The sequence below is a fragment of the Tamandua tetradactyla genome, chromosome 20 (assembly GCF_023851605.1).
Source record: "Tamandua tetradactyla isolate mTamTet1 chromosome 20, mTamTet1.pri, whole genome shotgun sequence".
Taxonomy (NCBI): domain Eukaryota; kingdom Metazoa; phylum Chordata; class Mammalia; order Pilosa; family Myrmecophagidae; genus Tamandua; species Tamandua tetradactyla.
This window is the reverse complement of record NC_135346.1, coordinates 18,183,095-18,207,361: the sequence shown is the minus strand read 5'-3', so window position 1 is coordinate 18,207,361 and position 24,267 is coordinate 18,183,095. Positions and strand designations below refer to the sequence as shown.

Below are 24,267 nucleotides of genomic sequence, written 5' to 3'. Positions count from 1 at the left end.
TATAAAAATTTGAAAAAGCATTTTCTAACCATTTTCTTTCATTGCCTAAAATAACTGCTGTTAAAATGGACTAGGCCAGTGTTATAAAACTCATCTTTTGTATATGTGGAAGTAGAGGTAAAAGATCAGAACCCAGTTATGAGGCAGCGGAGCCTAGAGGTGAGCAACGTATGTTCTGGAGTCAGTTTGGCTTCAAATTCTGGCTTAGCCATTCAATTACTATATGACCCCATACAACATATGTAACCACCCTAATCCTCAGTTTTCACATCTGCAAAATGGGAATACCAACGTTATTTACTTGAGACTACTGTTGTGAGCATTTCACTAGATAATGTATCTAAAATATTTAGGACAATGTGTGGCACTTAAGTAAACAAAGTTGTTCAGGAGTAGTATTCAAATGACAATACCTTTGAATGGCTGGGAGTTAAATACTTAAAAGGTTGAAACTAGTCTTCAAATATCCTAAAATAACAACCATGCCAATTAAAATATTAAAAATACAGTATGCACAGTTCTAAGATTCATCCACATAAATTACTTATTCACATGCAGATAATGAATGCACCAGCAATTTCTACTCCCCAGTTTGACAAAGAAATGACAACAGAGAACTGAAATACACTACAGTGCTGTATGGTGAAAAACTGTATCACTTTGCTGTGGATCTAACTGTCCATTTTTCTTCATTTGCAACCTTATTTTTCTTTAGACTCTGGCTCACTTCTTCAAGCCATCAGGTTAGAAGCCATGCTAACTTGCAAAGCAATCCAGAAGCCTGTCCTTAACACTGCCAAATATTAGCCCCCATTTTCAGGCTCGTGCTTCGAATATCTACCACATCCCTCTTGTGGTCAGGACGAGGATGTGCGAGGCTCCCGGCTGGAAACTACCATTAACGTCAATCATACATGTACACACAGAATCGTGGCCTCAGACATCCTTTACATAATACCACTGGATTCCAGGACTATTTTGAACACTTTGTGGCTCACTCCTCCCCATGTTCTTTTGCATCAGTGTATTGTCTTAACTTAAATCTCTACAAATAGGGGACAGAAGTCTATCTCTGAGACAATTATATCACAGAATTGAAAAAAAAAGGGTTAGTAGACTAGTGAGGATAATATAATAGCTAACATTTAAGGAAGAGTGTATGGGAGGGACTTTTTTTTACCTTTAGAATCTGCATAATCTATAACCGAGGTTATGTTCGACTTTTCTGTTTCTCACATCTCCCGGAGAACTTTAAGTTTTCTTTACCTCCCAAACTTCCCTCCACCATTTCCTTCACAATTCCTCACAAAGCGATATCACTTAACAATATTGCTTTTGTGAAGGAAGAGGTAGGGTCCTTGAGGGTCTTTCTCCTCTGAAAGAGAACTTTGACTTTAAGAACAAATTGCTTCATTTCCAAAATCAAGCTCCATCTCAACTGTCATCTCATCAATGAGTTCTTCTGTTTTCGTTTAATTCCCACCATCTAGAACAATGCCTGACACCTGTTTGTTCAATCAATTAATTCTTTTCTTAAAAATCTGAAACTGGTCACAGGTACAGTTGCTGCTCACATCTCCTTAGTACATAATCCACAGCCTCGGTTCCTAGCAACCAGCCCAAGGTTTGAGAAGAGCCAGAAAAGCCTCAGTCAGGCCCAGCACAGCAGGGGAAGAGCCGGTATTTTTTCTCGATAGCCTAACGCCACCCAATGCTCTGTGTGAACGAAAGCTGCCCTAGTAGTTCGCAACCCGACATCGCTATGGCAGAGCACAGCATGAATTTATGCAAAGGCTGCAATTCAGGTGTATTTTAAGTTACTGCAGGCAAAATACGAACAAAGGGCTGGGCCAAGCAACAAAGACTCTAAGCCTGAGGCTTACACTGAACAAAATCCTAGAGCAAGATGGCGCCCTCCGCAGGGAGCGGGCGCGAGGAAGAAGGCCCAGGCGCTCGGAACGTCCACGCGCCCGGGCTCGAGAAAGTCTCGTCCCGCTCTACGCTCAGGCCAAAGTCGCGTGCGCCGGAGCATCCAATGAGCGCTGCAGATAGTCTCCACCCCTATTTTCCGCCACTCCCTGTGCACATGCGCTCCAGGCCCTAAACCAGATGCAGCTGCGCAGGCGCAACAGGCACCTCCTCCCACGCACCTGACGCAAAGCAACTGAAATTGGTTCGCAATTTATCCCGTGTGACCTTGAGTCTTTTTTTTTGCTGCCGAGGACCGGGGCTATCTAAGCTGCTGCCTTCATACTCTTTCTAGCCCTATCCGCTCTCATTGACCCTAGACCGGCCGCGACGTGCAAGGGAGAACACGCTTTTTCCAACCAACATGTTGCCGAGAATATTATTGGTAAGCCCTGGTTGTAGAAACTAGGGTCAAGTAATTTCTAGTTAGGCGGCGCCAGCGACGCCTCCGTGAAAACTCGGGTCCGCTGGATGCCCCGCTTAAACCCCGCCCCCGCACCACGTGGTTGGAGGTTTCCAGAAGGGTTGCCACTGCCGCGCCGCGCACTTCGCGGCTGCCCTGACGGCTTTTTTGCTGCCTCGTTTGTATACCTCCCGTCAAGCCGCTATGATAAGTGCCGGCCGAACCGCAGCTGCCCGTCTGGTCGGCGCCGCAGCCTCCCGGAGTTCCACGGCCGTCCGCCACCAGGTGAGGAGCTGTAGGGCCTTTCCCGAGTGGCTCACGGCCTTGGGCCTCGGTGCAGCGCGTCTCGCCCTTAGGGGTCAGAATCCTGCAGGTGGATCAGGAGGGAAGGAAGACGACGAACCATGCGTAATTAACGCTTCTGGTTCAAGGCCTTCTTAATGTTTCTGCCTCCGTTCTTCAGGGCCTGCTGAGTCACACTTTTCACGATCTCCTCTTAGGGGCTAGTGGGTAGTTGACTTAACAGTACGTTCTGTAGCCTGTTTAACAGGTTTGTGGCGAAGGCTACTCTGGGGAGGGGGCTACTACTGTAGATTTAATTTTCATTTGAGAGTCGAAGGAAGGCTGCCGTTTCCGCATGTGTAAAACACGGTGTGTAGGGGTGAAATACAAAAAGAGAAAGACTAAATGTGAAGTCGGAAATCAGGTGTCTGGTTCTTTTGCTTAGTAGCTTTTGCTGAGTTAGTATCATGAAATACTTGGTATAAGTGAGTGTTTGCTGTTTCCGAAAAATAAGCAGATCCAGGGACAGGTCATCGTATGATTGCTCATTATAATCTGAAACCAAAAACTTTTCTTTGGAGAACGGGAATTGTGTGTGTATTTATATATATACGTGTATATATATATATATATATATATATATATATTTTTTTTTTTTTTTTCTTTCACGTGGGATTTAAAGTTTGGAGGTTAGGTTGTAACAACAGTCTTTCATCCTGGTTGGAGGCCACTCCTGAAATCTATTATTTTTGAAATGCACAATATTAGTAGTCCTGCCTTCTTTAAACCAAGGTCGCATAAAGTGTTTCTGGGTAACTTAAATCTGTACCTGCAATAAAGACATTATCTGTGGAGGGCTTCTGACCGTAAAACTGAGGATTATCTTGAGTAGTGATAATCAAAAAACTTCCCTCAACAGGGGAAAGTTTTTACCTTATTCGTGCCCGAAGGTGATAATGCCTGAAGGCCTTCTGGATTGTCACAACTCCAAGAGGCAATTGGGACTGGTTTCTAGTTGGTAGAGGCTGGATGTAGTCCTAAACATCCTACAATGTGCTAGAACATCCTCCACCACAGAGTTGGCTCTGTATGTCTAGCTCTTTGGTTGGGAGAAAAAAAAAACGTGGTCCGTTTATATTCTAACATTTGGGGAATTTCGTGTTTAATGTATTAAAATTTGGTGTTTTAATACCATAGTGCCTCATGCAAAGAACACCATCTTATTCCATTGTGATTTAGATGTGGTAGTTACTCAGTTAATAAAATGAAAGTCTTAAAACTTTCCAGTGTACCCTGGAAGAATGAAATTAAAACATGTCAAGTTACCTTGTTTAGTTGATGGCTGATGCTTTTTTTTCCCCCTGTTTTTAGGATGGCTGGAATGGCCTTAGCCATGAGGCTTTTAGAATTATTTCAAGGAGGGACTATGCGTAAGTATAATTTCATTTCATTTGGGAGATGAAGCATATTAAACCCCAGAGTAGTGGCCTCTAGTGTGTTATTAGCTAGTCTCAGAGAGAAAAAATATTACTTATCCATATTTATTTAAAGGGTATGTATTGTGCCCCTAGAGTTTTCTTTAAAATGTTACATTCTTACCTATTTCTTTCTAAATTTATTTTTGAGATTATCGTAATAATCGTGGCATTATTTTAAATGTCTTACAGATCAGAAGCAATCAAGGGAGCAGTTGTTGGTATTGATTTGGGTACTACCAACTCCTGTGTGGCAGTGATGGAAGGTAAACAAGCAAAGGTGAGCATGATTGAAAGCTCTTGGTCAAGCTCTTGGTAACTAGTACCCAGTCTGGAATTCTGGGTCCTTTGGCTTGAATAAAGGACTGACACTGTTGGGTCCCTGGTTTGTATTTTAGAAGGTGCTTTTAGGTTCTTGAAGATTCTTATGAGGTGAATCATTGTCACCATTGAATGGATTTGACTTCCTAAGATAAAATTTAAGTGTCTGTTTCTAGATAGAAGAATAATTGACCTGATCATTGAATGTAGAAGATGTGGTCTATATTTTTGTCCACTTCTTTTTTCTTTTTTTTGGTGTGATTTGTTTTTAGTTTTTAATTATAATAAATTGTTTTAAAGTAAAGAGTAAAGGTATTTAAAATATTTACTGCCTCCAATAGTAGGTACTTATATCAGTATTCGCAGAGCAGTAAGGCATGCCTATTAATACTGTATTTAAGCATTTGTTTTGTGTCTTGAACAATTGATAAGAAAGACACATTGGAACCTCATTCTGTATAACCTTGGGAGTTCTAGGTGCTGGAGAATGCCGAAGGTGCCAGAACTACCCCTTCAGTTGTGGCCTTTACAGCAGATGGTGAGCGTCTGGTTGGAATGCCAGCCAAGCGACAGGCTGTTACCAACCCAAATAACACATTCTATGCCACCAAGCGTCTTATTGGCCGGCGATATGATGACCCTGAAGTACAGAAAGACATGTGAGTAAGCACAAAAACATCGTTTTTTCAAGAGTCGTACTGAAGAATCTTTCGGCAAGTTTATCATGATTCCTGGAGTACCTTGCCTTGGTTACTTTATAGATTGTGTCTGGGGGTAAGCTTCTGCCCTTTCCAGGAGTATTGCCTTTGAAAAATTTAGTTCACAGATTAGGTCTTTGTCATATATTGACATACGAAGATTTGCCTAGGTTTCAGGCACTCCTGAACTGTGTGGTGTGGTGTCCATTACATGTTGATCGATCTATGCAGAGAAAAAAAAAGCCCAAAACTTGGCTTTTTTGTGTTTTTGTTTTGCTTTGGTTTTTTCAGGTTAAAAATACTGTAGGTATGGTTAGTTTCCTGTTGTGGAAATCTTTTGTTTTGTGGGAAATAACTAATATTTTTATTTCATTAACATGTTTTTAAACTTTAGCTATTGCTTTCTTAAAGGTTTACATTACATGAATTTCTAAGTTCTCATTTCTTGGCCTTAGGTCTCTTGGGGTACGGAGTGGGTGTTCATAATGTATGGTAACCTAGTAGGTTAAACTGTTAATTTTTTTCAGATACAAGTTTTGTGTCTTTCAGTAAAAATGTTCCCTTTAAAATTGTCCGTGCCTCCAATGGTGATGCCTGGGTTGAAGCTCATGGAAAACTCTATTCGCCAAGTCAGATTGGAGCATTTGTGTTAATGAAGATGAAGGAGACTGCAGGTGAGTGGAGTTTTAACATCTGGAGAAGTTCAGAGAAAATGGGTTAGGTTTTCTGTGCTTTTTACACAGAAAAGCTAGGAATAGAAAAACTGATATTCTTCATACTTTCCCCCCAGATTGTCTATATCGTATCTTCCAGTTGTCCTAATGGTGTCTTGTTTGTTTTCTTTTTTATTTCGCTAAGGGTATAGTGTTCTGTTTTAAAAGCAGGAGACTACACATTAAGCTTTTTCTCCTCTTAGCTTAAAACTTAGACATTTCTGTTTTTGAAAAATTTTAAAAAAGGCCATTTTAAGTCTGAAACGAGGCTGTATTCTCATCACTTAATATGTTATTTTATTAAACATTTTATTTACTAATTTAATAAAATAACTGTAATCATTTTATTAAAATGTTAAAGGTGAGACACTGGAATTTTAGCCAGTTATCTTTAATTGAAACGTTTTCCTACAAGATTTGTGCGTGTCAGGTCATGTGCTGAAAAACTAGTGAGTGTTGTCTTTGGCTCCAAAAGATGATGACTTAGATTGTTAGGTTACATTAGTAATCGTTTTGCCTACTTTCTGTTACAAAATTGCATGATTGAACCACATTCTTTGATTCTTTTCCAGAAAATTATTTGGGGCATACAGCAAAAAATGCTGTGATAACAGTTCCAGCTTATTTCAATGATTCTCAGAGACAGGTGAGGTCAATTCACATTTTTATTCATAAAAATTAATAGTGCTAGGAAGACAAGAGTGGGAAAATGCTTTTTTCTTTATTTTCTCTAGGCCACTAAGGATGCAGGTCAGATATCTGGATTAAATGTTCTTCGAGTGATTAATGAACCCACAGCTGCTGCTCTGGCCTATGGTCTAGACAAATCAGAAGATAAAATGTAAGCTTGTGCTGTGAATTTCTCTTTGATATGTGAAACTATTATTTGTGGATCCATGAGGCTAATCCTAATCATCTTGATTTCTTGTAGATTTAGCCTTGACCTTCAAGGCTGTATGGTTTGTGTTTTCATTTCAAGACCATTGCTTTATTTAGGTACTGAACTGTAGTAATTTTTGCCTGGATGTGCATGTTGGCAGATATTCATCCCAGTGTGTGGTTGAATACTGTCAGTTTTATTGACTCTGAAATATGAACTTCTTTCATTTCACCTAAGGGTGTTTTATTTGTTAGCTGCTAAGACCGCATGTTAACAGACATGTCACTTAGGCAGTTATCAAAAAATTTCATAATTGTTTACACTTCAGGAAAATAAGGTTTTGTTCATTGGTTTTTGAAATTTACACCTGTGTGACAGATTCTTTTCCTTAATGCCTTATTCTTTATTTCTAGCATTGCTGTATACGATTTAGGTGGTGGAACTTTCGATATTTCCATTCTGGAAATTCAGAAAGGAGTGTTCGAGGTAAAATCCACCAATGGAGATACTTTTTTAGGTGGTGAAGACTTTGACCAGGCCCTGCTACAACACATTGTGAAGGAATTCAAGAGGGAGGTTAGTTAACAGTGTGATTAGTGTGTAGACGTTAGGATATTCAGAGTTTCTGTGTTCAGATTGCTGCTTGCTTAGTTTACAGTTGTTTGCCCTTAATAGAGAATGTCTTCTGTTGCATTTCTGATTCAGTGGGTTGACTGAACTATTCTGGTTACTATAGCTTCAGATTGGGACAGACAACTGGGTTAAACAGATATAGCACTCAGTGTACAGTATTGGAAATTAAACTCCTCTTCTGATGTAGAATCCAGGGCTGAGAAGAACCAAGCATTACTTGCTGGCTCCAGTCACAGATACCCACCCTCCTTAATATAGATTATCTTTTCCATTAGGATTTTTAAAGGAAATAAAAAAGTAATTTTCTAATGCTTGCTTATAAAGGTGTGACTCCAGTTTGTTGGTCAAGCTTCTTACTGCAATTTGACTTGTTATGCATCACCTCGCTTACATTGTGTGTCTTCACTTGTAGACAGGGGTTGATTTGACCAAAGACAATATGGCGCTTCAGAGGGTGCGGGAAGCTGCTGAGAAGGCCAAGTGTGAACTCTCTTCATCTGTACAAGTAAGACATGGATAAATCCCAGCAGTCTTTTTGGACATTTTTAGCTTCAGTATATTTGAATAGCATATCCTAAATGGCCCACTTTTGGTCTGGTCAGGGATTTTTTTCTTGTTTTCTGGTTGGTGGAAAAAGCCATTTTGAGCAGAGAAGCAGTATGGTCTTAAATTTGTACTTCGTGAATGAGCTGCAGTTTTTTTTTTAACTACTTAAATCAGAAGTTTTTGTTGGAACCAAATAATTATTACTTTATTGAGAGTTGAAGAGCTGTGTGTAGTTTGCCTTTAAATTAAATGCATTGCTGTTGCTCCTTCAACTGATTTTAAAATCTACTCTAACTGTATAAAATTAGAATTACTAGGTTAGAAAATACTAGGAGACTACTCAGAATAGCTGCTGTCTTCACTCAGAACATCTCCTCCTAAATTGTGGGAGTCTAATTGTCCCTTATTTTAATTGTATCATCAGTTTACAAAATAAGGTCTGAAACCTGGCTGAAGGCTGAAGTTTATCTGCCTGTGTAAGTTTCCCTCTGTGAGGTTCAGATTTGTTCAGCTTTTATTTAAGGTGTCAGCTTGTTTTGCTCCAGTTCTGAGAAGTGAAGCTTCACTTCACCTTAACCACTTAAGAACAGAATTGTACAAAGTATGTTAGGGCTGAATTGGAGACCCTCCAAAATGCAAGGCAGGAGATCAGTTTCTGGGTTCTTGGGTGACAGGAGGAAAATGGAAGAGGCATTAATACCACCTGTCATTGTGTTGGAAAAATGGTTACTGCTAATTAACCACCAATAAAACTTGGATTTCTTTTTTTAAGCATCTCTGAGAAATTACAGAATTGCACAATCTTATTGTGTTCCTTTATCCCTGCTATAATAATGAATACTTTGCAAGATGGTAGTTTGAAATACATGACTCTGTGAGAGGATGGTTTATAATTCTTCCCAGGGAATTGAGACATCTAAAGTGGGAAGGAGGGGCTGGTTTCATTAGTGTGGCTGTATCCTATTGATAGGCATTTGGATTGTTTTTTCAGTTTTGTTACTATAGGAAGGTGCATTGAGCATCCTTATACATTCATGCATGTGTGCAACTGTAAAATCTGTAGGATAAATTCCTAAAAGCATTTATTAACCCTCATGGAATTTACAGTGTGGTGTGGGGAGAAGAGCATTAATCAGCAAAGTGTATAAATAAATGTAAAACAAGAAGCAGTGTAGTGGAGAGTTTAGGAATGCAAACTCTGCAGCCAGAGTGTTAGGGTTCAGGTCCCTAATTCATTACTTATTAGCTGAGTGATTTGGGATGAATTACTTAACATTTTTGCTTGTTTTCGTATTATATCTACAAAATGAGGGGTAAAGTTGCTGTGAAGATTGCCAAGTCAATACATACAACATGTTTAGAACAACAATTTGTGGGGGAAAAAAAAACAAAAAACGAGTAAATACTCTAAATGTACATGTAACAAAAGAAATGTTACATTTATAATGAAGAACCTGACTTAGATGTTTGGCATATTAAGAATAGCTTCTGGAAGATGCATTGACCAGGAAAAGATGAAACAGCACGTTGGAATCTTTGGGGTAAGGTGTAGAGGGACTGAAAGAAGACATGTGGCTGAAGTGCAGAGAGGGAGGGGGCATTATTACAGAATTCAGATTTGATGTCTGTTCTGACTTGAGGGAGGAGTACAAACCACTGAAGTGGAAAATGCTCAGGCTTAGATAAAGCGCAGAAATGTTCAGTGGGGGATTCGGTGGCTTGAGGGCAGCATGAGTGGATGCTGGGGAGATGTTGGGAGGCTTTTGTAGCACATCTACTTAATGGGAAGAGTATGGACTAAGTGTGGTAATGAGAGAAGTGGCTGGATTTTAAATAGAGGAGGTAAGTAAGCAAGGCAGTAAGCTGGTGGCTACTGAAGTGAACAGAGTACACAGAAACATATTACATTAGCATAGTTTTGATAGATACTATTTACTGATTAGGTTTATTAACATTTTACAGAGAAGGAAATTGAGATACCAGCATCCCTTTATCCTACAGAAAGTGTGTTGATAGTATTAAGCATTTAAACGTCCAGGTAGTTTTATTCTGAAGAAAGGCGATTAAGGATCTGCCCCCTTCAGTTAATCTTTATTCTGTGCTGGCCTTGCTTTGATGTCAGGTTGCAGGGGCGATGGCATGAAATGATTCTGGACCTGATGATCACCCTTGGGACGGCAATTTTCAACATATTCAACGATGAATTTTGTTAGTCTAAACATTATGAAAACCCCATGCCTTATTAGGATTTGGGTTTCATTAAATACCAGATGCTACATGGTTTGACTGTAGCGATGTTAGCTATTAGCTGAATTTGTTGTGGCAGTTCAAGGTAGTCCTTGTACTTCTCACTAATAAGAACATTTCTGTAACTTACTATCTTTCTCAAACTAGAATTGGTGGCAGGTTATTTGATTCATGGTGTTCATTTTAACATTTTATTCTTTATGTACATGGAATATTTTTAAAACGTGATGAAAGACCTCTTTAAAGCAAATAGTGTGGTGCTTATTTTTGGGGGAGATCATAGGTTGCATCTTTTTTGTTGTTGTTGTTTTAAGAGGTTGCATCTTAAAGTGTCACAGTCTTTGAACTCACTCTGTAGCTTTCCAAGTCTTCCTTCCTAGGATATGGTCCTATTTTAATTGATATAATAAAGAAATGTAACCACCAGTATCTCTTGCCCACTCTTCCTTTGCAGACTGACATCAACTTGCCATATCTTACGATGGATGCTTCTGGACCCAAGCATTTGAACATGAAGCTGACCCGAGCTCAGTTTGAGGGAATTGTCACTGATCTAATCAGGAGAACTATTGCTCCATGCCAAAAAGCCATGCAAGATGCAGAAGTCAGTAAGAGCGACATAGGAGAAGTGATTCTTGTTGGTGGCATGACTAGGATGCCCAAGGTACGAACGTGGAATTTATTGGTAATGGAGAGAAGGGAGGGCCAGCACATAATGTTTTCATTTCCTAAATAAGACAGTTTATGTTGTGTAGGAACATTCTGCTAGGATTACCTACAAGGTCAGTGTGTGCCACTGCTAAGTAGTTTTCCTCCAGACTTTAAGAATATAAAGGAAGGATTAGGAAGGACAGAATGTTTTCCTAATGGTACAGGGAGGGTCCTGAAATACACTTTTTCAAGATTTTTAGGAATGAAACTGTTTTAAGATCAAAGAGAGCTTAAACTGTTGCTACTAGCTATTCTCTAGATCTCTGTGATATGTGTTTGAACAACACTGTGGGGTTTCTAATTGTGTCTCTTAAAGATTTGTGCAGTGATGAATTTGATTCAACACATCATTCTGAAAAGAAAAGTGTGTGGAAAACTAATGACTGAGCACAGAACCTTTTGAAGACGCAATTCTTGCTTTGTTGACTGAACAGAATTGGTGACCTTAGTACTTTCCTAATGTTAGCTTTGTAATTTTGTGGGCTTGGGAAAATATGTTCAGGATAAGCTTGGAAACAGTAGAGGTTTAGGGCCAGGAGAACGAATGCCTTTATGCTATTAATTATTGCAGATAATATGGAATAGCACTTGAATATTAGTAAAACAAGCACAGGGGAGGAAGGAACATGTCCTTCATTGAGGCTGGTTGTAAGAGAGTATCAAATGAAGACTTGGACTATACCATTTCTTAGGACCTTTGCCTATATCCTATTTCTGATGTTTTAATGTGTGTTATATAAGACATATAAATCTTAGGCAAATTCTTCCCAAATTAAAAGGGCTATAAAGAGACACTTGAGTAAAGTATATGAATATTACCTACATATGTTTATATCAGCTTATTAACAACTCAACTACAAAATAGTAATTGGAGAGAATATTCTTGAATCTGGAACATTATGTCTTTTGCTGGAGGCTTGGGGAATACCTGTGCTGTCTCACCACCTGCTTCTCAGACAGTGGCTCTGAGTAGTTGTTGGCAGATTTTTTTTCTCTTCCTTGCACAGGTTCAGCAGACAGTGCAGGATCTTTTTGGCCGAGCCCCAAGTAAAGCCGTCAATCCTGATGAGGCTGTGGCCATTGGAGCTGCCATCCAGGGAGGTGTGTTGGCTGGTGATGTCACAGATGTGTTGCTCCTGGATGTCACTCCCCTGTCTTTGGGTATTGAGACTCTGGGAGGCGTCTTTACTAAACTTATTAACAGGAACACCACTATTCCAACCAAGAAGAGCCAGGTAAGAATCACTTTGCCCTACCTTTTGCAGAGATAAATTAAGATTCTGTGAGCAGTGTGTCTGCAGCCACTTAGTTTTGTGAGCTTTTCCAGATAATTTTGTTTTCTCTTCAGTAGTACATAGTAGTTAACTGTGGTTGGTGAGAATCTTGTTTATTGATGTTTTCTCTCTTTTTCTGAAGAAGTTCCCTTGTCAGCCAGCCCTGTGATGATTGAAGAGAGGGCATCAATAATGTCTCCTTTGCAGAATTAGAATAACCTGACGAAAGGACTGTCAATGTTTGGGACTGAATTCCCTGTCCTCTTCTGTTCTCAAAGGCAGTAAAAAGAATGACCCTAGCCTCTTAAGACTGTTTCCCAGTTTTGATTTTTTTCCCTGAAAATCTTTGGCTGTTACTCTACTTTTGCGGTGATGTATTTGCCAACACATCATTCTGAAGAAAAGTGTGATGTAACTTCTGTGACTGAGCACAAGATACATTTCCTATCTTTTACCTATTTTTCTAGATGAGCACCGTTTCATCCTTTTTTTTGAACTCTGCCTCTTTGTACTTTGCATTTGCTTAGCTGAAACAATAACTATTGTGTGCTGTTTGCTCTCCTAATCCTTCTCCTGTTCCTTGCAAAAACATAAACCATTGTCCTGAAAGTAGTGAGCTTTAGGTTCCTTTCAGTTTGGGATGTGAATTTCTTTATCTGGTTGCATTTTGGGACTGCCAATGCAAAAGATTTTTTCCCTTATTAGGTATTCTCTACAGCTGCTGATGGACAGACCCAAGTGGAGATTAAAGTATGTCAGGGTGAGAGAGAGATGGCTGGAGACAACAAACTTCTTGGACAGTTTACTTTGGTACGTATTGTGAATTTCAAATAATGTATTCTTCAATATCTTTTCACCATTACATTAGACTATTATAGTCTGTCTAAAAATTTTACTGTAAGCCACTGACATGGGTGGGCCACGTTGGTTCAGTGGCAGAGTTCTCGCCTGCCATGCCGGAGACCTGGGTTTGATTGCCAGTGCCTGCCCTTGCAAAAAAAAAAAAAAAACCCCAAACATAAACCACTGGCATACATAGACGTTAAGTGATGTCATCTTAAGAAATTGCGCAAAGTAATTCTGCTACTAGCTACCCATGCTTCAAGTTTTATCTAAAAGCCTTGCTTGTTCCTTGTGACTTGGGAATTTCATCAAGAAGTTTATGAAAATGGAAGACCCAGAGAAATAATTCAGAAACAGTGCTAACTGGAAGAAATTCCTGGTTTCTCCTGATTATTTTAAAATACATCTGGTTTCTTTACTGGCTTCTAATCAGCATTGCTTATTGGTTCTTAGATGAACAGTGGTGGGAAGGTTTGCTCTTACTTGGGTCCTCAAGAATACACAGCCATTTATGATGGTTACTTGTTAAAGCCAACCTTCACCAGCGTGAGCCTTGTTTATTTCAGGCAGCAGTGAAACTATTATCCTTACTTACAGGTATTTTTGTGCATTAAATTAAGTGAAGGGCTCACTTGTCTTGCCAGGAACCACATAAACAGTTTCCTGGAAGTCTGAAGAGGTTTGAAAGTACAGCATTGGAACCCTCTGTGAGGGGAACTTACCCTGGGTATTTTCGTATTTTAGATTGGAATTCCTCCAGCCCCTCGTGGAGTCCCTCAGATTGAAGTAACATTTGACATTGATGCCAATGGGATCGTTCATGTTTCTGCCAAAGATAAGGGCACAGGACGTGAGCAGCAGAGTAAGTCCTCTTACCACAGTATAAGAGTGAGGTGAGGGATCTTAGAGTACCTTTCTCTTGCAAACTAGGTTGTGCATATCTTATTCCACACACCTCAGGCGAGGATGATAATTCATCTTTGCCACTTTTCTCCTCAGTTATCCATTCACATTAATTGGTGTTTACTCCCCACAACTAGGCAAGCACTGAGCCTCTGGGCTGCTTATTGTAGGACCACAGGGTATTTATTACCTTTAGTAGTTTGCATCAAGATTGGCTACTCTTTCTTAATGTGATAGAGGAAGGGAGAAAAGAGGCAGTACTATACCTGGGAACTAATGAGATATCTTCTTTTTTACTACAGTCGTGATCCAGTCTTCTGGTGGATTAAGCAAAGATGATATTGAAAACATGGTTAAAAATGCAGAGAAGTATGCTGAGGAAGACCGGAGAAAGAAGGTGATTACTTTCAGCTTTTTCACACCTGAGCTTCTTGAATCTTTGTGAAGCTGGGAGGTATTCAGACATGTGTTGCTGATGTCTTCTTTTACTCCCAATAACTTGTGTGTCTAATGACTTTCTTATTTCTTCTCAGTCTTCCCTTGTAAAAGTTCTCATGTTCCAAAATCCAGTTCACATCCTTGATGCTGTCCCATACTACCCCTGACCACACTGACCACGCTGACTTCTCCATCTCCATCTTACTGTGTTTACTCTACCTGTACACAGCAGTTAGTATGTTGACTTGCCCAGCATGGACACTCAGCAAAGTTTTATTGGAAAGTCTTCATTAATGCCATACTTTTGTCTCAGGAACGAGTCGAAGCCGTTAATATGGCTGAAGGAATTATTCATGACACAGAAACAAAGATGGAAGAATTCAAGAATCAACTGCCTGCAGATGAGGTGAGTCATGTTATAAAATAGTTCAGTGAAGTTCATTTTACTGTGAACTTCTTTGAATAGGGGTTGTTTAAAAACAATGCTTGTAGGGTGGGCCGTGGTGGCTCAGCAGGCAGAGTTCTCACCTGCCATACTGGAGACCTGGGTTTGTTTCCCGGTGCCTACCCATGCAAAAAAAACCCACAATAATGTTTTTGGCAATACTACATGTAATGAGAGAGGAGACCTGAAAAAAGTGAGGATTTTTGTTTGCTTGTTTTTTAAGTGCAATAAGCTAAGAGAAGAGATTTCCAAGATGAGAGAGCTTCTGGCTCGAAAAGATAGTGAAACAGGAGAAAACATAAGACAGGCAGCATCTTCCCTTCAGCAGGCATCGTTGAAGCTCTTCGAAATGGCATACAAAAAGGTACAAGGGTTGAGGTTTGCTCATTAAAGAGCTTAGTTTGTTTCTAATTTGTTGTTAATGTAAAGAGTGCTCTGTTACTGTCACTGGTGGCTCTCAGCATGGCTATTTATGGAACTGGGAGTGAGTGTTGAAGTTGAAAGAATCCCACCTTCTGCTTTGGGAATGGGGGTGGGATCAAAGGAAGGAATTGCAGAAATCAGCAATAGTAAACATGGGGAAGAAGAAGTGGGGTAGAGACAAGATCAGGAATCTGTGGCTCATTCACTTGGGAGTTCCAACAGAGAGCAAACTAAATGCCTCTCAAATGTTTTCTTAACAGATGGCATCTGAGCGAGAAGGCTCTGGAAGTTCTGGCTCTGCGGAACAAAAGGAAGATCAAAAGGAAGAGAAACAGTAGTCACAGTAAACTGTGGAGCGGAAAGGAGAACATACTATGATGCTTGGGAATGAAGGGACTTCCTGAGCAGAAATGGGCAAACTTCAGTCTTACTGTGTTTTTGCAGTATTCTATATATAATTTCCTTAATGTGTAAATTTAGTGACCATTAGCTAATGATCATTTAATGAATAATTCCAGCAGTACAAACTTCACAATGTTCTGCCCTAGCCTATTATCTTCCAGCTGCATGTAAAAGTGGAGAGAACAATTTATTTATCATTATCAAGACAACGTTGTTTTGTGCTTGAATTGGCTGTATTTTTAAGGTTTGAAACATGTCATACACAACCATCAACTGGAATGAGACCATTTGAGAGTGAGGTCCTTCTAGTTAGCTGAGTACTGCAGTACTGTCCCAGTGTACATGGGGTCCTTCTACTGAGGCCTTGCCTTTTTGGGAAGCAGGACCAGGGAGGCTAGATCTATAGACAGCTAAGCTATATGTTAGGTACAGCTTTTAAAACAAGGTAATGATGAGGCTCCCTAACTTTACTAAGGCATACTAGTTGTCTAATAGTTGTCTAATAGCCTGTGTGTCTGGCACCTACATCTTTGGTAATTATTCTTTTTGATCCATTCTGGATTTTTTTAAAAAAATAAATATGAAAAGCATCTTGATCTCTTTGTTTGTGAGGTGAGCGGCCTTGGCATTTAATATCAGTACTATGGCATGACTCATACTTTCTGCCCTGACTTATAGTAAAAAAATGCAAACACTGGCTTAAAATACAAATTCAAGGTTTAATGAAATCGTGAGCAGTATCACTAAGGGCAGGTCTGGTTCAGTGGGGGTTATAGCCCTAACTTAATTTTGGAACCTTGAAACAGTTCTAGATATCTGGCATGAAAAGCAGAGTTAGGATTTCAGGTTGCTTTCAGCTGCAAATAGGAAAAAAAAAAAAAGAATTGGCTTACAGTTAAGTAATCGATAACTGGTAAGTTCTAAAATATTTCATTGGTGCAGTATCAGAAGCCCAGGTTCTTTCCATATTTCTGCTCTTCCATATTGGTGTTAGTTTCCTCTAAAATCTCTGCTATAATTCTAACTACCACATGCTGAGTGTTTTAGAAGCAGAAAGGTGGCTACATTTTAAAAATCTAATCTCATTGAGTGTTAACAGGTTATTTCCCAAATATCTCAGCAGACTTGGTGTTTCATGGGCTACTATCATATACCTATGCCTAAAGGAGTCTGTCATCAAAAACATGGGTTTTGACCAAATGCTTCCTTTTAATTACATTTCTGGAACATTAATTCTGTATTCATTATTACCTATGTAGAAGTGACCTGAGACTCATGTGAAAAATAAGTTCTAAGCTTAAATTTTCAACCATACTAACACCCTGTGGGATGCACAATAATTTCATTGTGAAGGTTTGTTCTGTGGTATGGTGGAAGATGGCATCTCTGGTTGTTTCTGACCTACTAAAAACCTTGCATCTCCCAATCATTTGATAATTAAAAAGCCCTTCACAGGTTTCCAAAGCACCACCATTAACTCATTCACATTAGTCAAGATTTAATAGTTGGAATCAGGAGTTGTCCAGCATTCCCTGAATGAAATTTAAGTTTTATTAGAAAAGAGAAAAGCTGCTGCATTAGATGCCCACTAATCCAGCTCCACTCTGGGTAGGGGTGAGCACGTGTATTTCAGTTACCTACCAATGCTGATATTAGGACAAACAGCTTTAAAAGGCAGAATGGAAATATTAGGTATAGTTTCCCTTTCATGGTATTAAGTGTTTATTGGATCCTAAGAACTGATTTCATTCTTACTCCCGCCTCCTTAAGTGGCTATTCAGGTTTGTGCTTGTAGTTGTTCAGACCAAAAAAAAAAAACAAAAAACCCCAGGGTCAACAAATTTTGCCAACTTTGAAAATCCCCCCAGATTCACCATCTCAACTAGCACTGCAAAATAAACTATTCACCTACATTATTGCAAGTTTAAAATAGTCTCCCCATGTGTTCTACAAGTAATCCTTGCTACCTTGGACTTTTCTCACAGCACTCAGTGATCATTTTCAAATCAGGTCACACAGTTCCTGATGAGAACTCTTCTAGAAGTCTACAAGCTTCACGTGATCTGGTTCCTCTATCCTCTTCCCCTTTCTCCCTAGCTTCCAGCTACAGTTTTATCTCACTGTCTTTCCCCAGGTAGCCAGTTGTTGGCTCGTGTTTTTCATAAGGTTGTGAAATAACACACCTGAGTCCCTGTGATTTCCTATCCCTCTTAATCTGCCTGTTTTTCTCCATAGCATTTATTACCACTTGATTTGTCTTCTAGAATGGAACTTTGAGACCAAAGATGGTTTTGCTGACCATCTCTGAGCACCTAGGCCTGACACATAAACCCTCAAATCTTTTGTCAGTTTAATGAATCTTCCCACTGTCCAAAATACCTTGCTTTTAAAATGTATTTTCTGTCAGAACTTGTCATAAGTGGAAGTTTCTGGTAAAAGATAAGAGTTCTTAATTTAAAAAAAAAATTCAAGGAAAAGTTGATACTAATGTTAGAAGACTAATATATGGTCTGAGTTTCCTGGGTAAAAGGAATGAGTGACCAGAATAAATTAATTTGCAACCCTTACTAATCTTTTAGGTAGAGTCCAATTCCATTGTTTACTCATTCTGTGTGACCTTCAGACAATTCTTTAACGTGGATTAAAAATTAAGTGGATTAATTTTTTTCCTCAGCTTATTTTGATATTTTCAAACCTGTTTTTATAATGAGAGACTAGTACAGAGAGTATACATACACCTTTCACCTAGAATCACCTGTTATCACTTTTGCCTTCTCTCTATATAATGATACTTTTAAAAAAGATTTCCTTCTGAATATGGTGACACTTCACTCCTAAATGCTTCATCATGTAACTTAGAAGAACAGGACAACTTTCTTCCCCACAACTATCAAAATCAGGAAATACAACATTGATGCAATGGTATTAATATAATACACTGCATTTAAATTTCCCTAATTGTCTAAATAACATCTATTTTAATTTTATTTTATATTTTAATTTTCTATCCAGGAGCAAATCAAGAGGCATACATTACACTTAGAATGTTTGCTTTTATCTAAGAATAATTCCTTTGCCTTTGATTTTTCATGATTTTTCATGACATACTTGAAGGGTATAGGCCATTCATTTGTTCTGCGGAATGGCCCTGTGTTTAGATTGACCCGATTTTCCTAGTGCTCAAACAAGTGTATATTAGTGGTAGAAATACTACACATAGGTGTTGTATCCTTATTACTGTTACCAATTACCAGGAAGTAGGATGTCCTTTTCCTAGTGCTCAAACAAGTGTATATTAGTGGTAGAAATACTACACATAGGTGTTGTATCCTTATTACTGTTACCAATTACCAGGGAGTAGGATGTCCATTCCACTATTGCTCTGATCCACATTTCTTCATTATAAAAGCACCTTTTTTATGTATAAGGATGACTTGATTTTTAGCATAATAGAGGTCCTGTAGCAAAAAGGGACAGTAAAGATAAAACCAAGTTTTCCAAAGATGATGCATGAGAAGATTGGGAGTGAAAAGAGAGTCCCAATCTGGAAAATAATAAACCTTAAGTAAAGACTTTGCTATTTCGAATACCATTGCAATTCCATTCCCTTCTCCAATCCTAAGGCTGCTTTGTGTTTTCTTTCTTTCTGCCCTCTAGTTAGTATCCAAAGGCGGAAATGAGTGAAAGCAAGCCATAGGACAGATATAGGAGCTGCAGAGTGATGTACATCACTTAATCTGTGAATAGCATGAAGGATGTCTTATTTTAGCAATTACAGAAAGAAAACCATATGAAACAGCTATTTCAGCAGGTCAAAGTTGTATTTCAGCAATTTTATATTTTTAAATCTAATACAATGAGCCGTCATCAAATCCATTTCTGCATAGCAAGGAAATTTTTCACACTAAGGAGGCTGCAGCTAAATAGCAAGTCAGATTTAATAACAGCTTTCAACTTTGAGTGACATCAGGAGGCAGAAATAAAATGTTCAACCTAGGTCACAGGCTCTTAAACTGAGATCTGAGACTCAGTTCCCATGACTCTGAGAGTGGGGATTGGGAATGATGGTGATTGGCTGTGAGGATGGGGAATCTACAAACCACTGGTGTAAAATGCAAGATCGAGGAATTCCCTGGAAAAACGGTCCGTTGCTATCTTTTTTTTTTTTTTTTGCCTTCTCTGTATATATAATGATACTCTTAAAAAAGATTTCCTTCTGAATATGGTGACACTTCACTCCTAAATGCTTCATCATGTCTCTTCTAAGACCAGGACATCTTTCTTCCCCACAACTATCAAAATCAGGAAATAAAACTCCTTTAAAGTTTTCAAAGGAGTCTGTGACCTAGAAAGGGCTAAGAACCACAGATTTCCTAAGTGGAAAACCAATCTGCCTTTAGGACCTAACTTGTTTGAGTTCATGTCCCCATTACCCCTTGCCATTTGCCATTCCCTCAATCCCTTTAACACCTCCTCCATGAAGCCTTCCTCACTCACCCAATACTGGCCTTTCAAATTCTTCCTTACTTTTCAAGATTTTAATGTATAATTCATCACCTTACTATCTTTTATTATATTTTCTCAAATTCCCTTGGATTATTTTGCAGCAAATCATAAACTCATAGTTACTTGTTAACATTTCAGTATCTACCTCTAATAGGTAGATTTCATTCTATTCCATTATTCTACAAAATAGAACAATGTTGTTATTTGACCTAAAGAAAAATTTCACAACTCCTTAATAGCAATCAGTATTAAAAATGTCTGTAGTTTCTTGTTTTTAAAACAATTAGTTTGAATCAGGAACCCAATAAAGGCCACGTCTACATTGGTTGACATGTCCCTTAAAAGTTCAGTCTTACAGCATTCCCTGACCCATTTTTTTCCCTTTGCAATTTATTGAAGAAACTGATCACTGGTCATGTAGTCTACATTCTAGATTTCGCTAATTGCATCTCTGTGGTGTCATATGTCTTCCTGTCTGTGATAGTCTGAAGCTCTTATGTAATACAGAAAAGCCCATGTTCTTTTAATCCATTCCTGGGTACAGACCTATTGTAGGTGGAACCTTTTTTTTTCTTAACTTAAAATTTTTTTTTTAAAATATGACCACAAAGAAACACAAATATTCTTAACATATAATCATTCCCTTCTACATATATAATCAGTAATTTACAATATCATCACAGTTGCATATTCATCATCATGATCATTTCTTAGAACACTTGCATCAATTCAGGAAAAAGAAAAAGACAACCAAAAAAATTCATACATACCATACCCCTTCCCCTTACCCTTTCTTTTTAATTATTTTTTATTTATGATACATAACCACATGCAAACACATTCTTAACATATCATTCCGTTCTTGTTATATAATCAATAACTCACTATCATCACATAACGTATATTCATTATCATGATCATTTCCTAGAACATTGTAGGTTGAATCTTTTGATTAGGTTATTTCGATTAAGACACCCATTCAAGGTGGGTCTTAATCCTCCTACTAGAGTCCTTTATAAGAGCCAGAAGCTGAAGCAATGAAACCCAGGAGAGAAGGACCAGCAGATGTCACCATGTGCCTTGTTATCTGACAGAGGAACATAACCAGTCTTCAGAGAAGGTATCATCCTGTTGATGCCTTAACTGGGACATTTTCATGGACTTAGAACTGTACATTTGTAAGCTAATAAATCCCTATTGTTAAAAGCCAGTCCATGTCTGGTATACTGTCAGCTTCACCAACTGTCCTTGCTTAATGTGATTCAAATTCAATTCTTGGCAAAAATAATAGGTGGTGTGTACTTCCATTAGAAGGTACATAATTTTGGTTGGCTCTCTTTCATGATGTTAGCAAATACTGATGATTATTACTTAGATCTCTAATTTCATTTGAGCTATAGTATTCTACTTCTATTATACATTTTTCTTTAGATGGAATGCTTCTATATTGAGAAGCTTCTCATAATAAATATCTAGTTACCCTGACATTTAGTTCATGTAGGAAAGGAAAGTTAAATGGTCAATTCATTTCCTTTATTTACTAGTTTTCAGGATGAGGTGATTCAGTAACATTAATTAAAGGTGAGAACAATGAGGTTCCTTGGGTTTTGTTATAGATTCAAGGATTTTACATAAATTTTAAAGCTTGGAGTTTTAAATTACCACCGCTTAGGTCCTCTTCATTGGCTTTTACTTACAGTAAGATTTCTTTATGTAAGAATGGAATCTACAGAACTGCATTCCTTAAATTCATTACACTTAATTACAGCCAGAAACTTGAGGCAGACTAGACACTATTCATTGATCTCCACCTACTTCATGAATTGTAAGCACTTTATAGACAAGGCGCCTAGTCCAGAGATTTTTCAAATTATTATTTTCCTAAATGTAGAAACCCCTTTCCTTTCTTTAAAAAAAACAAATCTTCTATGCATCTTGGATTGAAGGATCAGGGACAGGGAAAACAAATTATTCAGATACCCAGGCCCAGATGAAAAGGTAATTCATTTTACTAATATAATTAGGGTATAAATAACTCATTTTAAACTCAGTTTCTGAAAAGATCCAAATTTCTAACAACTATGAACTAACCAGCCAATGAAAAAATCCCACAGACCTATTTTATTGGCTCCGTTTTCACAAAGAAAAACCAAATCCCTAGAAATCATACTTTAACTCTGCTCTATTTTGTTTCTCAACAGATGATCTAAGAACAGTGAATGTCACACAGTAGGAGTACAACAAATATTATGTAATGAATGAATGAACATATGCCTAAAAATTACAAAATGGAACGTTAAAAAGAGACTTCATCCTGGAAAAATTCATTTCCTAGTGGAAAGAAGACTTGCTCTATAATAGGAAATCTGACTGGGTCCCATCCTAGAAAAATATAGGTAACCAGATAGCTGCATAATAATGCAAGTATACGGAACATGGAAGCTAAACTAGCTGCGTGACTCTGAGCAAGTTCTTTTCACCTTTCTTTACCTCAGCTTCTCCAACTATGAAATGGGAGTAATACTAATACATGAACAAAGCTGAGATAACCTACAAAACGGATTCACAGCCCACACAATGTGACTACCTGAAATGACAACGTGCATGTGTCTCAGAAGCAATTTCGAATGTAATAGGCCCAAGATATAATTCTCTATCATTCCCCAAGACCGACTTATCTTTCCCATCACAGTGAATGTCACCATTCATTTTCCTGGGAGATATTCTTGTTCTTCCTTATGCTCCCCTACTATCCAATCCAGTTGACTTCCATCTACCTACACTGTAATCATCCTAGTCAAAGCTACCATTATTTCTCACTTGAATTACCAAGTAATTCAAGGCAGCCTACATGGTCTCTAGGCTTCCACTTTTTCTCTCTCCAATTCAAGGGGAAATGTCTCCTTAAAAAAGTAACCATATCTTCTTGTCACCTCCCAAGCTTTAAACTCTTTAAGCTGCATACTGTTCTTAAGAGAAAGATGCCCAACTCCTAAACCTGGCTTTCAGGGTCCTACACATGACCTTATCACCACTCTCCCCGTTCCTGACCTCCCTCCTGTGCACTGGGTTTTTGTATTTCATCATATGTTTTATGCTTTCTCCTGCCATATGCTGTTCACTAATCGCCACATTCCTCTGACAAACTCCTGCATCCTTTTAGGTCTCATTCCAGAGATGGGCCCCCGTCATAGTCTCCCAGAGTACCCACCATAGTCATGTATTTGTGCATTTATTTTATTATTCAAAAGTATAAAATCACAAAAGATGATCCCCAGGACAACAGGGTCTAGCACACAATTTGGGCTCAAATATTTGAGTGAATCAACTGAGGCGAAAAATTGACTACAAAGCAGCCAATTTAAAAACTTAACTCAAAATGATAAAGTTCTAATTTGTAATACTGCCCATCTTGCTTCAACACTCTCTTCCACGTCCACGCTCAACAGTTCAGACCAAACAACTTATAGGGTCAGATACCTCAGGTCTCCAACTTCTGGCAGGCCTGCCTTCTTCCAGCCCACAAAGTTCTAGATCCAAAGTGAAATCATCCCAGCAACAGGACGACAGGGAATGTACCTCCTCGCTCGCTGAGGGGAGGAGCCCGAAGCACCCGGGAAAGAGGCGGGGGAGAGAATCCTATGACACATTGGCTGGAAGTCTGAACACTAATTTCCGCAGTCATGATGCAAGCAGAACCGGGTCCTTTGTACCGATGAAGCCCCAAGGCGCTTCTTTGAGGCTTCTTGAAAGTCACTGAAAGTTCTCGTCGGGGCCTGGAAGCCTAGCTGCGGGTCGCGTAGCTTCAGATACCTACTCCATGCACCAAGGAGGGCCAGACCAAAACAGACCCCAACGCCTCACCCTTTCAGAACCGCCCCACTTCAAGCCTGACGGGGCTCTAAGTAAATCCTCGCGAGAGCCACCGGCTTTCGCTCGCTTCCTCTTCTCAGTTTGCCGGGCCGGAAGGGAAGGCGGTATCTCCCGCCCCACACCCCTACCTCAGAAGGCTGCGCGGCCCAGGCCGCAGCCAATCGGCGGGCCTATTGTAGGCTGCGGCGCAGAGAGCCAATGGAGAGTCGCGGCGCACGCAGAATTTCCCCTCACCCGCACCCGTCAGCCCCCTCCCTTCCGCTCGCTGCCTTCCACTCCGCCC

The 24,267-nt window shown here is 39.1% G+C and overlaps 1 protein-coding gene, 2 long non-coding RNA genes and 2 other non-coding genes across 7 annotated transcripts in view; 3 read left to right on the top strand and 2 right to left on the bottom strand.

Annotated features, from left to right (window-relative positions):
- LOC143665025 (uncharacterized) overlaps positions 1-2,090 on the bottom strand; it is a 143,935-nt gene extending 141,845 nt beyond the window's left edge. Inside the window, exon 1 of one of the 2 annotated variants that reach the window (XR_013166713.1) lies at positions 1,181-2,090. This is a non-coding gene — a long non-coding RNA (uncharacterized LOC143665025). The remainder of the gene's footprint in view (positions 1-1,180) is intronic. The other variant, XR_013166712.1, reaches the window with a different exon arrangement.
- A 47-nt stretch (positions 2,091-2,137) lies between these two features.
- Positions 2,138-16,201, top strand: HSPA9 (heat shock protein family A (Hsp70) member 9). Of its 2 annotated transcripts, none has more exons than XM_077138598.1 (17): positions 2,138-2,353; positions 4,025-4,083; positions 4,321-4,408; positions 4,927-5,108; positions 5,697-5,821; positions 6,433-6,506; positions 6,595-6,701; positions 7,154-7,316; positions 7,786-7,878; positions 10,621-10,830; positions 11,885-12,112; positions 12,857-12,961; positions 13,739-13,856; positions 14,200-14,294; positions 14,649-14,741; positions 15,004-15,144; positions 15,464-16,201. In XM_077138598.1, the coding sequence occupies exons 1-17, from the start codon at positions 2,333-2,335 to the stop codon at positions 15,539-15,541; spliced, it is 1,980 nt and encodes a 659-aa protein (XP_076994713.1). In that variant the 5' UTR covers positions 2,138-2,332; the 3' UTR covers positions 15,542-16,201. The 2 variants fall into 2 exon arrangements, with proteins under 2 accessions (XP_076994713.1, XP_076994712.1); XM_077138597.1 differs by lacking the exon at positions 2,138-2,353 and adding an exon at positions 2,445-2,656.
- Positions 6,452-24,192, bottom strand: LOC143665024 (uncharacterized). The gene is made up of 3 exons (XR_013166711.1): positions 23,592-24,192; positions 13,717-13,820; positions 6,452-12,314 (listed from the first exon to the last, which is right to left on the bottom strand). It is a non-coding gene; the product is annotated as an uncharacterized LOC143665024 (long non-coding RNA).
- Positions 11,198-11,269, top strand: LOC143665058 (small nucleolar RNA SNORD63). Its single transcript, XR_013166733.1, has one exon. It is a non-coding gene; the product is annotated as a small nucleolar RNA SNORD63 (small nucleolar RNA).
- Positions 12,516-12,584, top strand: LOC143665059 (small nucleolar RNA SNORD63). The gene has a single exon (XR_013166734.1). It is a non-coding gene; the product is annotated as a small nucleolar RNA SNORD63 (small nucleolar RNA).
- Positions 24,193-24,267: the final 75 nt, after the last annotated feature.